Source organism: Fukomys damarensis, unplaced genomic scaffold (genome assembly GCF_012274545.1).
Source record: "Fukomys damarensis isolate Sample0158 unplaced genomic scaffold, DMR_v1.0_HiC HiC_scaffold_14, whole genome shotgun sequence".
NCBI classification, from domain to species: domain Eukaryota; kingdom Metazoa; phylum Chordata; class Mammalia; order Rodentia; family Bathyergidae; genus Fukomys; species Fukomys damarensis.
Genome location: NW_022900926.1, coordinates 79,915,794 through 79,929,687, shown reverse-complemented (window position 1 = coordinate 79,929,687; position 13,894 = coordinate 79,915,794). Strand labels below are relative to the sequence as shown.

General features: G+C 47.6%; 1 protein-coding gene across 1 annotated transcript in view; it reads right to left on the bottom strand.

Annotated features, from left to right (window-relative positions):
* Window positions 1-13,894, bottom strand: part of Sim1 (SIM bHLH transcription factor 1) — a 73,971-nt gene that overhangs the window by 57,270 nt on the left and 2,807 nt on the right. The window contains exons 3-8 of the mRNA XM_010607205.3: window positions 5,736-5,818; window positions 2,285-2,374; window positions 1,642-1,750; window positions 1,423-1,508; window positions 638-837; window positions 229-460 (exon numbers count right to left, since the gene is read on the bottom strand). Coding sequence (XP_010605507.1) covers window positions 229-460; window positions 638-837; window positions 1,423-1,508; window positions 1,642-1,750; window positions 2,285-2,374; window positions 5,736-5,818 — 800 coding nt within the window. The remainder of the gene's footprint in view (window positions 1-228; window positions 461-637; window positions 838-1,422; window positions 1,509-1,641; window positions 1,751-2,284; window positions 2,375-5,735; window positions 5,819-13,894) is intronic.

Here is a 13,894-nt window from a genome sequence, read left to right as displayed (position 1 = left end):
GGCTGGAGAGGTAGCTCAGTGGTAGAGCACCCCGGGTTCTATCCTGGGTGTGTGTGGGGCGGGGGTAATAGCCAAAGGAATTCAGGGCTTGGAAAACAGGGAAGCTCGTCGAAGAAAGTACAAAACTCCTCCTGGGAAAAATTCGCCAAGAATCGCCCCCTCCCCACGTGTTAGTGGTCCCTAGCGGGTCCAAGGTGAAAGTAGCCCCTCCTCACAAGCCTCAAGTACCGCCACTATGGGCCACGAGGGCTCCCACCGGTGTGTTTGCTTGGACTGGACTGAAATTTCCCCTCTCCGCCGCCTCGGGCACGAGCCAGTGTTGTTTAGTGCGGGGGCGGGGGTGGGGGGCTTACGCAGGTGGTGCGCGCATCGCAGGTGGAAGGTGTCACAGCCGTGCACGTGGTGGTACAAGGTCTTCTCAATCAGGTCCTGAGGTTCGTAACCGGTCAGCTCCGCCACCCTGGGAGAGCAATCCCCGCCCAGGGGCATTGAGTGCTGGGGCTGTTGCTGACTCCCCACAGCCCTCCCAGACCTAGAAGGACCTGGTCAGTCGCCTAATCTGCAAGATGGGCTCCATCGGTCCCGGAAAGTTCCTGGAGCAGTAGGGCGGCCCTGCACTAGGGGGCTGCCCGCGCACCTGGAGTCCAGGAAGATGAGCTTCATGTCGAGGCTAGCGCGGAACATGAACATGTTGCTGTGCAGCTTGATCTCGGTGACCGCACTAGGAGGCAGCGAGTGGCCCACGGCCACCAGGCCCACGTTCTGGTAGCAGCCGTCGAAGGGGGACATGTCCAGGCTGTACTGTCGGATCTTCAGGTAGCCGCTGCAGTGAATGACCTGTAATGGAGTGGGAGGGAGTTGAGACGAGGTCAGGCGTTGGTCAGGATGGGAAGGGGTGAAACATGTTGAGACGCTGTTGGGCCAGCAACCATGTTGTGCCATACCCTTCTACTAAACTGTGTCAAGAAAGTAAACAGTGCTCTGAACGCATCTGGGTGACTGTGAAAAACACAGGGGCCTGGGCCCCAAAAACCCCATGGCATCTCCTTCAGGTCTCTGAAACCTGCTTTTTATTGAGACTCCATCACATTCACCAAGTACCACACATTCCAGCTAAAGATCAGATTCTTAGTCTTTTGGAGATCCAAAATCTGACACTGACTAACGCAGGGATCTAAGGGCCTCCTGGGGCCCATCTCAGACTGTGCACAGTATCCAAGGCTAGCCAGACTTTGATTTTAAGTGCAGTCTCCCGGGCGTTCAGGAACCTTAATGGAAGTCCCAACCCACAGCATTCTGACGCTTGTGACCTGCGCGCACTCTGGGCCCAGAATGCAGGAACCACCAGCCGCAGTCTCCTGGTGTTTGACTCCTGGACCACAGGGTGCCCAGAGGCGCCAGTCTTCAGGCTCAGTCACACACCTTGTAGCCACCGCAAGTGAGTCCAGCATTCCGCTTGGCCAAGACACACTTCATCCTCAGGAAGAAGGAGCGCTCGATCTCATACTCTGGGAAAGGAGAGAAGGCTCAAGAGAGACAGGCATAGGCCTGGGTCCGAGATAAGACTAAGGGAAAGCTGCAAGCTGACTCCCACTGGCCCAACCATCATCAAGCATCGTGGAAAACACGTGCCTGCCTTACCTTGCACGAAGTGAGAGTGGTAGGGCTGGTGTGCAGTGAGCACAGCTGTCATCTCGTCGTGGTCTGCTGGGTGAATGTATTCATAAATGCTGTTTCCAGTCAGCTCTACCTGTAAAGAAGAGCATACTGCTGTTTCTGCATTAGAAGAAAGCCCCAAGAAGAAGCTACAAGCTTGGGCTAAGGGGTACTGAAGGTCCATGAAGACAGCCAACAGTCTGGAACTGGCCCTGAGCTCTAATTCCACCTCTCTTGCTTTCTACCTTCTGCTCATTATGTAAACCTCAGCTCCTTTCTCTGGGAATTAATAGTAATAGTGGTAGCAATGATAACTATAGTAGTAGTAGTAGCTCCCTGGCAATGTTGTGGTAAAAAGATCATAAGTATGTGACCGCCTCCCACAGTGTCTGGTTTCTGGTAAGAACTCAAAAAAAGTAAGGCTTGCATGGGCCTGGGTAGAAGCTAAAGGATAAAGAAGTTCAGAAATGGGGAGATTTAAATCTATTTAAAGAATCCTCCTGCCAACAAAGAGGTTTCCAGTCCCAGAAATGTAGATATAAAGAACGGAGGAAACATCACACACAAACTACTGCTTCCAGCTCTGGTTGTAAACACTGCAGGCTGGAAGTGTGGAACACTCACCTACCTGAGAAAGACCCAGGTGCACTGAGGCTGTCTCTGAGATGTACATGATCTTCCCATCTGGGGCCACCACAAAGATGAAGCCATCCAATGTCTGGGGAAGCAGAAATAGAGTCAATGGAGAGGGCTCTGGGCCATCTGGAGAAATGGGGGGAGGGGGAACAGAAATTAGGAACATTCTGCCAGAAGAACAGAGATGGAGTAGAGAGAAACTGTCAGGACACAGGATATAGAACAGCCACAGCACCTCTCCACCCCACCCTGGTTGTTCATTCCAAATTTGTAAGCATAGGGGGCGTGTAGTATGTATCCAGAGGAAATGGTAGATAAGGATAATGCCATACAAAACTCAGGATCCACTGAAATGGACAAAGAAACATCTAAAACAGACACACACACAAGTTCTGGGGGGAAAAATCATAGCCATGGACAAGAGAAGGCTTAGGTCTGTGGAAAGATGATCTTGTGGAAAGACGAAGAGCTCTGTAGTGGTGGCTGCGGCCTATAATGAAAAGAATAGTGGCAGGTCATGGGAGATCCAGTGCAGGAAGCACTGGTCCACAGGGAAGACCAGGCAGTCTGAAGTTTGTAGACAGAAGGTTCCAGAAAGTGTGCAGAATAGGGAGAATACGGGGCTTGGAAGATGAGAGACTGCCTGAACAGCAAGTCCACAGAGTGGTGTCATTGTATTGTATGTTTATGTATATTTACAATGAAGCATCAATCTGACAGTCTCTCCATCGAAGAAAGTTTAGACTTTCCCTATCTGTTTTTTGTTTGTTTTGTTTTGTTTTGTTTTTCATCTGTGAATGAGTCCTCACAGTCCAGCAGTGGAGGCCTAGGGTGAATCAGGTTCTTCCTTCAAGGAGCTGAGGAAAATGGCTTTAAAATAGATTTATCATGACCACATGGCTGAGTAGAAAGTGCCGAATAGGCAGAAGACCTACAAGCTGAGTAACCAGAGGCCAAGAGTAATCTGAGGCTATAAAGGAGATGATTTAAGTGGGAATTTGGAGAAGAAGCTTGGAGAGAAGAGGGCAGGAAGAACATGCTAGACAGAAGTAATAATCATAATGTGGCAAAGGCAGGCATGGTGGTTGGGGGGCGGGTGATGGTTCTGGTGTATTCAGAGGTGATGAGTTTTGTGTTCCAGAGATGAGACAGAGGAAGTATCCCCACAGTGGATTTTGGGAGTTTGGAGTGTCAATCTGAGTAATCTAGAGTTGCTCCTGTAGGCATTAGGGTTCTGATATAGGTTTCCAAGCAGGAGAATACATGCTTAGATGTATTTTTCTGGCAAAGAATAGAGAGTGATCTTTAGATGGAAACAATGGAGATGAAATTCAGACCAGGTAACTGCAGTAGAAATGGTCAAGCCTGAAATCGGGCAGTCACAAAGAGAATGAAGAAGAGGGAGAGTCTAACTCAAAGGTTGCACCGGCAGTGGACTCCATGGAAATTGGTGGCAGAAAGAGAAATTTAGACTTCCAGATTTCAGTAGGGATATAGAGCTCATTAGTCAAGACTAAAAATTCAGAGAAACAGTGAAATTTTCTATGATGGAAGTCTAGGTGCAGGAGATAACGCATTCTTGTCTTGGACATGTTAAACTCTGAATGCATGCAGATTTCCACTTAGAGAAATAAGAAGGAAATATGAAGGAAATAAGTCTGGAGCTCAGAAGAGTATGTGCATTGGACAAACCAGCTGGAGTCACATGGAGAAAAGATTTGAGGTTGTGGCACTGGCTGAGATCACCCGGAGGTCTTGGGACTCAGAAAAGATAAAGAGCTACAGCATTGTGAAAATTGCATCATTTGCAGAATAGCCATGATGAAAACAGCAAAGAATGGGAGAGAAGGGGAGCAAATTCAGAAATAGTGCTATTTTAGGTACAGAGAAAAGAGGGGACTGCTAACTCATCAGCATCAATCACCTCCTCTGGGTCTTTGCCAAAATGTTACCTCAGCGAGGCTCTCACCAACCACCCCCAATTTAAATGGCAAAACTAAAATAGAGCCCCGCCTTTCCCCTTCTTACCAGAGCACGTATGCCACCTGACAACTACTCAGTGCACCTGTGTGGGTTTGTAAGGTGGCTCTGTTTAGAATGCACGCTCGATGAAGGCAGGGCTTTGACCCTCCTGTATTCATGGGATGAACGAGTTCAGGTGGGAAAAGAGATCAGCACCTGATTCTTGGTATCAGAATGTGGTGGTGCTTGTGCAGAGCACAATGGGTGGAGGAGATGTCAGACTGCAGAGATGTAGGGGAGAATGGGAAGTGGAGGGAGTTACTAGAACTGGACATGTAAGTCAGTCCTGCCAGGAGGCTAGAATGAAGAAGAGGAAAGTGACCAGGCAAGAGCTGGAAGGGGTAAGAGATTGGGTTCTGTTCTCTTATTTATTTTGCTGGGAGAAATTAGTTGGGAATATGGGAAAAGTTGGGAAAGATGACATAGGGACACGATAGGTGTTTCAGTAAAGGAAGCTACAGAACCTTTCTAGATAAATGCAAATTTACAGAGGCCAGATCAGTGAGGGAATCCTCTACGCAGCCCTTTCTTTGTTCTGTGAAACTAATATCTTTTTGGTCCCTGGGAGGGAGAAGAGAATGGGTAGCAGTGGGACATGAAAGCTGTTGGGATCCTGCAAACAGATGTGGCCTCTTAGGCTCCGGGCTCCAATGGAAGAGCTGTGCGTGGACTTTTATAATAATAAAGAGGGTGTGGGGGCAGGGACAAGTGTCAAAGCTAAAAATGCCACTGGGGGTTATTATTTAAAATATTTGTTTTGTGATTTAAGTCAGCAACAGGCAATTTAAAACAGTGTGCACTGCAAACAAGAAGGTAATGGGCACCTCACACTGGTTAAACTCATTACCTGAGGGTGTGTTTGTGTGTACCCAAGGGTTTCTACAGAGCCTGAGCAGGTCTGAGACTGGGGTCTCAGGAAGCGAGGGGGGAGGCTGGGAACAACAGGGAGGAGATGAAATGAGTTGTAGATGCAGCTGGATCCGGAATGTATAGGCTTAAAATACTGATGGGCATTACCACCAGATTCCTGTAATTTCCTTTGCAAATCCTTCATTTCAGATAGTTCTGAAGCCTGCCCTCAAGGCCTAGCCCCAGCCATTCCAGTTTTCTGTGTCAAAAGGTGACAAAACTACCCTTTCCCTTTGGGCAAGAGTACTGAAGGGGCTTTGTTGGGCTATTTTCTAAACCCAAAGTCTTAGTTATTCCTTAACCTCCCTCTTGGCTTCATAAAACTCCATCTGCCCATCCACACTCAGCTAAGAGCTGAAGTTTTAACTTTGAAGGAGTCATTGGGCTGAGAGAGAGCCCCATCTACATTGGATCCTGTTTACTTGCTTACAGAAACTAAAAGCCCAGCAGAGCAGTAGGCAGGCACAGGGACCTTGAATCACACGTGCCAACCAGAAGACCTGTGCCTGTACCTGGAGTAAATGGGAGCCCAGTTCACGTCCAACGTTGTCCAGGGGACTTGTGCGACTTGAGTGACCCCATGCCTCCCCTAGCCCTGTGGAGACAGAAACAACTTTTAGCAACACACTCCAGTGCAGCTGGAAGTTTGGGGATTTGTCAGAGTTTAGGTTTGGTTATATATGAGCTCAAGAGAACACCAGTGACCCTCTTCCAGTACCTATCCACTCTGTAACCTGCACAGTGAGAGAGTATAGGGCACAGGAACTTGTAACTTTTGGCCTCTTCCCATTGACTTCTGAGTGGAAATTGTACTTGCCCCACCAGATCAGCCCAGGTTTCTCAGGGATGACAGGTCCTTCTTCCTGCTCAGGCCAAGCAGGATCTCAAGTGGCCTCTGCCTTGGAGGAACCCCAGACACTGCACCCTGCTATAACTTTTGCAGGGGTTCACTAGTATATTCTCAAAGGTGAGAGACACCTGATTTCTCACTCAAAAGTTTTAACATTGTCCTTTATCCTTATCAGGAACCACAGGACATCTCCATACCCAGAGAAAGCTGTTGCCTGCTGCCCCCCCCAAAAAAACTGAGATAATTGGCCAAGTTGGGCTGGTCCCTGATGGCCTTTCTGATTGGCTGTGGGCTTTCTAGTCATTCTCTTCCTTCATCTGTGACTTTAATCCTTTGTGAGAAAACTTGTTTACAGTGGACCTCCAGCTTTCTGCTCACCAGCATCCCTGGCAATTCTCCTTTCCCCTCCTAAGCCCTGTCTTACACACCCCTCACCCTCCCCACTCACCTCCCCAAGGAAAGAGAAGGCCCATGGGCTTTTCCAAAGTCAGTTACTTTTAGGTGCTAATCAATCTCTTAACAATATTTTCCTTCTTCCTGGACATTAGGAATTATTCAATTTCTCTACTTCCCAGGTACCATCTTCTATTAACAAATACAGCTCATTCCTCTCCTTGGTGTTACTAAGTTAGGATCTTTTGAGGCTTTGCCACAAGCCTTAGCATCATTCTGGAGCTGCCTCAAATACAAAGCACTCGAGATTCATTGCTGATTTTTAAAAAATTAGTATAACCTGCTATATTACTGGTGTACAGGAGGAAATTTTTAAAAAGCAGAGGAAATTTGTGCGGACCTATATTAAACTATCTTTTAACAATGGAACTGCTGAAATGATTTCACTAGATAGTTAAGCCCTTTCATTCTTAGAACCATTGAGCAAGGTTGAACATGGCTTTTTTTAAGATGATTTACTTTGTTGGGGGCAAACGAAAAGTAAAGCACACAAGGACAAACACTCCCATTGTAATATGGGACTGGAAAGGATCTTTCACAATAAAACACGGACTTAAACTTTTTTTTTTTTTTTTTTTTTTTGCACCAGGGATCGAACTCAGGTCTTTGAGCTTGCCAGGTGGGCAGCGGAACCACTGAGCTAAATCCCCAGCCAGGAAGTTAAACTTTTTAAAGGTGTTGGCCAGGAACTGCTTCCTAAGCAAGCGATCAAAACCCTAGCTGTGAGCACCTGGAGCGGCCCTTCAGCTCCAATAGGGTCTTTCTGGGTGTTTGCACATCTAAATAAATCTAACGATTTCCCCGCCGCTCAGCAAACAGGAACGCTCCCGCCTGTGACTGGACTCCTCTCCCTCCTTCGCACAGATTGACCCCTCCTGACTCTCACCCCGCCCCAACTACCCTCCCAGCGTGACTCCACTGCCCCCGTCCTTGCCGTCCTCCCGGGCCATTCCAGGAGGGCACGCGTCGCGGTCACCTCTGCGCTCCGTCACGTTCCCTTGGCTCCTCCTGATCCAGCCAGCCTATCCTTGTTTTCGGGCACCTGTACGTTTTTGGTACCTGCTCAAAGGTACCACCCAGAAAGGGGAGGAGGAAGTTGGCAGTGGAGAAAAGGCAAAGGACCCTGCTGAGAGTGACTAGCGCGGAGGTGGCGCCGGCCCTAGGACTCCATTGAAGCCTAGGGAGCCCTGGAACCCCAAGACTTCTCTGGAGCGCAGCCCACACTCACGCGCCCCCGGGGAGGGCTGAGCCGAGCTGTGCGCGTGTGTTGGAAGGCCCCGGAGGGCTTGAAACCTGCCTTGGGGAGGTCAACGAATCTCTTCATATTTTTTTGAGAGTCCCCCGAGTGGCCTAGAGATGGAAATGGTCTGAACGGCCACGAGCTGCGCGGAAGGTGGGAGTGGGAGACTGTTCTGAGCTCGCAGCGCTAACCTGGATGGAGTTGGGCGGCGGCCTCGGCGATGTGCGCCTACGAGGGAAATAAGACTTCCCTCTGGTTAACCAACAGCCCGTCCGGGTGTAGGATAACAAAGCCCTCCCTCCTCTCCCCTGCACACTCCCCGGACACGCACCTTTTAAGGGATCTTTTGTTTTACGGAGCGTTGCTTTCTCTTTTTGTTCCCTGTTGAAATATCTATCCTACGGTTAGGTCTGGGTTAATATTTCCTGAGGCCCTGGCTACCTTGCCTACCTGTCCGGAGCTCCCGGGGTAGTACTAGGGCCGAGCTTGCCCTTCGGGGTGCGGAGAACACCTCCCCAAGCCCGATCGGGGTCACCCCTTCTCAAAAGTCTCCCAGTGACCTCTAGCCTCCCGCCTTCCGTAACGCGCTCCGGCACCCAATTTCCTTTGGCGAGGGGGTAAGCTGAGATTTCGTTTCTGCACTTGACCTACCGCAGAAAATTCGCAAATCCTTTGATTGTCTGTTTAAAATGAGGAGGAAACCAGCTCCCTTTGCGGCGGGATTACAGTGGGAACAAGATCTAAAGATTCTCTTGTAATTCGGTGAGGCCGAGGGAATGGGGTTTTGCAGAGGAGAAAAGGCGCTCTGTGAGGGAGGCGATAACTAAATCGGGTTTTAGACAAAAGGATTTTCCCCAGCTAAAGTGGCCGAAGACAAAGGAAAACATAATCTATTTTGGAAGATTTCCAAGATATGCCACATCAACCTTGGCAGATAAATTTTGCTTTTCCCAGCACCCCCCCCCTTAAAGTCTGGTTTATCATATTTACATAAGTAGCATTACAAGGGATGTATCTATTATGGATCTAAAAGGCTAGCTCGCATTTCATGGGAAAACCCGGGCAAGTTTCACTGTTGCTTTACCCTGGGTGCGCGGTTGAGCCATTTCCATTTAAATACCCCCTGACCCAAGGATTACCTCAATGGACTGACTGCACGGGTTTTGTAATTTCCTGAAAATGAGATTTCGATTTATAAAACAAGAAACCAATTAGTAACCAAATGAGGCGAAGTAGATCCACTAAAATTGACCTAATCCCACAGGCACCATTTAGGCCCGTTCTTGGCGAATGAATGATGAGCCCCAGTCTAGCGTGAGCTCAAAGCATCATCCAGCTGTGTTATTGCAAGCAGCAAAAATAAATTGATCGAGCTTCTCCTTCCAAACGAATTTCATACCCTTGACAACATATAGATTACAGACCAGGCATCCTCACCTCCTTCACTCAGGCAGGAAGAGGAGGAAGAGAAGAGCTTGTTTTACTATTTTGTTTTGTTTTTCCTGATAATACATAAACACAATCTTTCCATAGAAATTATTTCCTTCTTATAGCCCTTTCCAGGGACCTTTCTCTTTCGAATGGATGGCATTAGGCCTTTTGGGCAATGGGATGACGCTGAAGTTAATAAATTGTTCATGGCCACCATCACAACCTGGGGACTGAGGTGGGAAAGACCTCGCAGCTGCTGGTCCCAGCCATCGGGGTCCCTCTTGGGCCAGGGGTCGGGGTGTGGGGGAGACGCTGGCTTCGAAGCAATCCCCAAGACCCCAGATCCCTGGTATCCTGCAGGGCCTGCTCCCACTTGCTGAACGCACAGTCCAGGCGTTTCTCCGGTGGGGCACAAAGTGGCCTCGGTGTTTTCACTCCGCTGCCTGTGAGACTGGGCACTCCGGGAAAGAGAAAGGCACAGAATGGGCACTCCCAGTTGGACTGAGCTCCTGGAGAGGTTTCTGGGCAGAATCCCTTCAAGCACTGGAGCGTACCTGCTTCTACCTGCTCCCATTTATAGTGTTTGGGTCGTCTCGGGCCACGGGGTGAGTGCGGCAGAGCTCCCGAGGGCGGCGGCGCCTACGACTGCAGCGCGTACCCTGCCCGCCGCCCGGGGGCCAGAGACTCAGCAGCCCCACCCCGGGAATGCACTGTGGGGGTGAATCGGGTGAAGATCCACGGTCCCCACGCTGACTTTGCCCTCCGAATGCTCCTTCCGGGCCCCAGCTTAGGGCTCCAGTTCAGGACCTAGCGTGCCAGCCAAGCTATTTACCCCAACCCGAGCCTGCCGCCAATGAAGGAAACCTCAGAAACCAAAGGAGGGCAAAGTTGGGCCAAGTTAAAACTGAAGACAAATGCATAAGGGAGCATGCTGCGCCGTGGACAAGGGTTAATGATTTTTCCCGCGACTTCAGCCTTAAAGTGCAGCGGGGCCTTGGCGATCCCAACCTCCCCAAAGGTCCAGCAAGGCAGAGTCTCAAGGGTAGGACGACCCTTCCCTGTTCTGCTTGGCCTGGGGGCCCCGAGGACTGCACCCAATTCACTCTTCCGGCCTGGCCTTATTGGACAGGATCTCCCCTTAAGGGTTAGACAACCGCCTGAGCAACCGGAAGGGTGGCGGCTGCACCTGGGCACCCGGTGGGGTGGCGCCCGGAGCACTGGGCGGAGGCGTCCTCAGGGCCCTTGTTAGACCCAATTCTGCTTAGAGACAGAGCAGACCTTGTGGCGCTGTGCCACAACCGAGGAGAGGACGGGACGTGCGACGCCAACCCTGAGTTCTTTGGGCTAGGGGAGAGGCCGGATGGAGGTCTCGATCGGATAGAAGTCCCTGGTCTGGCCAGAGCCCAGAAGGTAGAGGACTTGGCGATAAAGCTGCACGCTGTGTGGGGCACCTGCAGCACAGACCTTACTCTGCTGTGGACAGTATGCTGTGTTCGAAAAGTAGAAAGACAGCAGGACCACCTTTAAATAATTAGGGTTCCCTTTCCTCACACAACATTTATAAGTCCTTTAATCAGTGACTGGTAATGTGTGATCCACTAGGGCCATTACATGTTATTGGAGATTAAACCTCATTTTCCTGAGAAGTACTTTCTCTGACAGAGAAGTGCAGCAAGAATCCGTGGGGTTGCTTCTGTAGACCATTTGTCTGTAAAAGTTCATAGCTGTCAACTTTCCAGAACTAAGAAACAACTCCCAGAAAAATCAGCAGTGTCCTTTGTAAATTTAGTTAGTTGGAGTTAGTTTCATGTGGATAACTGTACCCTGTTTTTTAGTCAACCTATGATAACTACTAATCCTGTTTCTTTAAAAAATTTTTAGTAGTGTTCCCTCTCTTTAAAGAAAAAAATGTATTTTTAAAATCAAATCTACAATTTCTAGCACAGAAATCTGCCTTGAAAATGCTTTTAGTTCTGGGCTCCACATTTTAAGTCAACATCAAAACTGGAATTAAACAGAGAAAACCAGCATGGAGCATAAACTGTACTTAAAGACTTTTAAATGAGAAAAACTTCTGTAAGAAAATAAACATTGAAATCCAATGCTCAATCATTTCCCAGAGCAGCAAGAAAAACAGCCTTAAATCACCCATCCACGTGGGAAATGGACCTCTTTTTCTTTTTCAGTTCTCTGCCTTAAAAAATATTTTTAACAAGATTAAGGATTCCAATCTTGAGATGAATGTTCTAGAAAGGATCTGTGAAGTTTTCTCTAATTGTCTTTGACCCTTGTAAGGATTCTTCTTTCCTGAGCAGCTAGTAATTTCAATTCTTTGATTATTTTTTCAGAGACATTTTGACAATGATATGGTAGGGCAATGTTACCACAATTCTGAATAGCAATGGATTTAAAAGCCATGTCTGATCCTTTAAAGTTTATATACATCTCTATGCCACCAGCCAGTATTATGTTAGAGCTGCATAATGGACATATATCTCTTTTAAAATTTGTCCTGTTTTGTGCACATACAGTGTCATGCCATCTCCTTTTTAGCTGCTTCCTGCTTTGATAGCACCAAATATACATTTCTATATACCTCAACTTATCCTCTGCAAAGCTCTTTTAGAATAGAATATATTATGAATTGGGAGATTACACTTTCAATAATTTTACAGTAATCTTCCCAATTTGTTCTTTCTATTAATCTCAAATCTAATGCCAATCTAAAGCTTATTTTTAATTATTCCAGGTACCCATATCCCACTGCTATGTTCTCTTTTTCTCCCCAACTCCCCTGAATAATTCAATATTGCATACTCAGGTAAAATAAGGAAAAACTGAAATATGTCCCAAACAAAAGCTACTAGACACTGGAGTGGTAAAATGTATTCACTGTATTCATCAAGTGAGGGGGGAAAGGGGAAATACCTACATTTTAATGATTTCCTCCCTTTTTCAAATGTAAGTATGTAAGAGTTTTTGTTTTTCATTCAGTTTATAGTCTTTAGGCTAGGGTAAAATAGACAAAAGGTGATACAAATGTAAACTGAGCTTATACATTGTGATGGCTAGAGTTATGTTACCAGATGGGTAATTATTTCAGTCTGTGTATCTTGCAAAATCTATTTTACATGGGACATGATGTTTACCAAGGTAAATAGTTATCTTTAAGAGTAGGTACTAGGATTATTTCAAGATAGATGTAAAGAAGAATTTTATCTTTAGAATCTTATATTTAGATAGCACAAAGTTTACCATCATACTCAGTTTCTTGCACTGCCTTGGACCCCAAACTCACCAGGAGTCTACGTTGAACCCGAATGTGGCACCCCCTGCAGGTTGTGCCTGCTTTTGTGGCTTGACGCTATTTAACTCCTTTGAGTGCTCTTTTGAAAACTCTTGTGTATTGTTTTTGTTTGTTGTTATTTTTCTTTTTTAAAGTGCTTTGTTTGGGTTTTGGGGTTTTTAAAGAGCATACACTCTCAAAATGAAAACCTCAGCCCTAAGAGTCAGCTATTCCGATGACCTTGTCTCTCTCACGGGGTAGAGGCTGTGGGTGAGTTATGTGCTCAACAGTAGCTGGAGAAATAAAGGTTATGCTCCGAGTTCACACGTCCTCCATCCCTCCTCCTCGAAAACTCACTCACCACTGAGGACGCGGGAGGTGGGAGGTGGGAGGGGCCCGGGGCTCGAGGAAGGTGGGGGTGGGGGCTGTTGAAAGCGCAACTGCTGGTTAAAATAGCCCACGGGGAGCGGCCTGGGCCTTAAGGGGACTTCCAGCAGTAGTCTTCCTGGGGCTTTCTTTAAAAATAACTAGAAGTTGCCAGTTAGAGTCCTAAATTAGCTATGGGTTCACTTTTTATTCGTCCTATTTATTTAGCACGCGATCTCTAATTTGTGGAATTAGCATTTAAACAAGAAAGCTTGCTCTCTTAACAACAACAAAAACAGCCGGATCCCCTCAAAGCTACGCCCGCTCTGGGTCGGCCCAAAGCCCGGTAGCGTCCCCAGCCTCGAGACTCCCCGGGCTCTGGGGTCCCGCGTGGTGCCCGCCCTAGAACACCGACCTGCTATTCTTCTCCTCCGGCGATTACTAGCCGCCTCACAAGCAGCACCATATGCTGCTTCTGATCAAACAGCGAGCGACAACGGCACCGATAATTGACGAGACCCGCTAGAAATCACGCAGAAAGGGAGCCCGCTGAGACTGCAGGGGTTGACAAATCACTGCTAATAATCCTGTTAGGAACAGCGCGGCCAGCGGAGTTCGCAATAGCTTTATTTTTATAAAGTAGGCGTTGACAGTATAAAAGACAACGAGATCTCTTTTTTAAACAGAAGGCCGTGTGCATAATGGTAATTTCCCCCAGAAGCAATTCTTAGCTCAATTTGGATAGGAAATATGGGTTTTAGATACATAGATCCTCCCTCCTCTTTTCCTTTTAAAAAACTTTTCTGGTACTTTCAAGCTTAGATTCCTCTTCCGTACTTTTCCAGTTATATGAGAAATGTTCAAGGAACCATTTTCAGAGGAATCAACTGTAAGAGAATTTTAGTTTGAGGGCAGATTTGAACTATAATTGGAAAGTTTTCCTGTAGCACCCTTGACTAATTTGGAGCATGTTTTGCAAGTTAACATCAAGATCAAGCAAAGTGAAACTCCAAACCCAATAACTACTCCTCTTCCCATCATCATT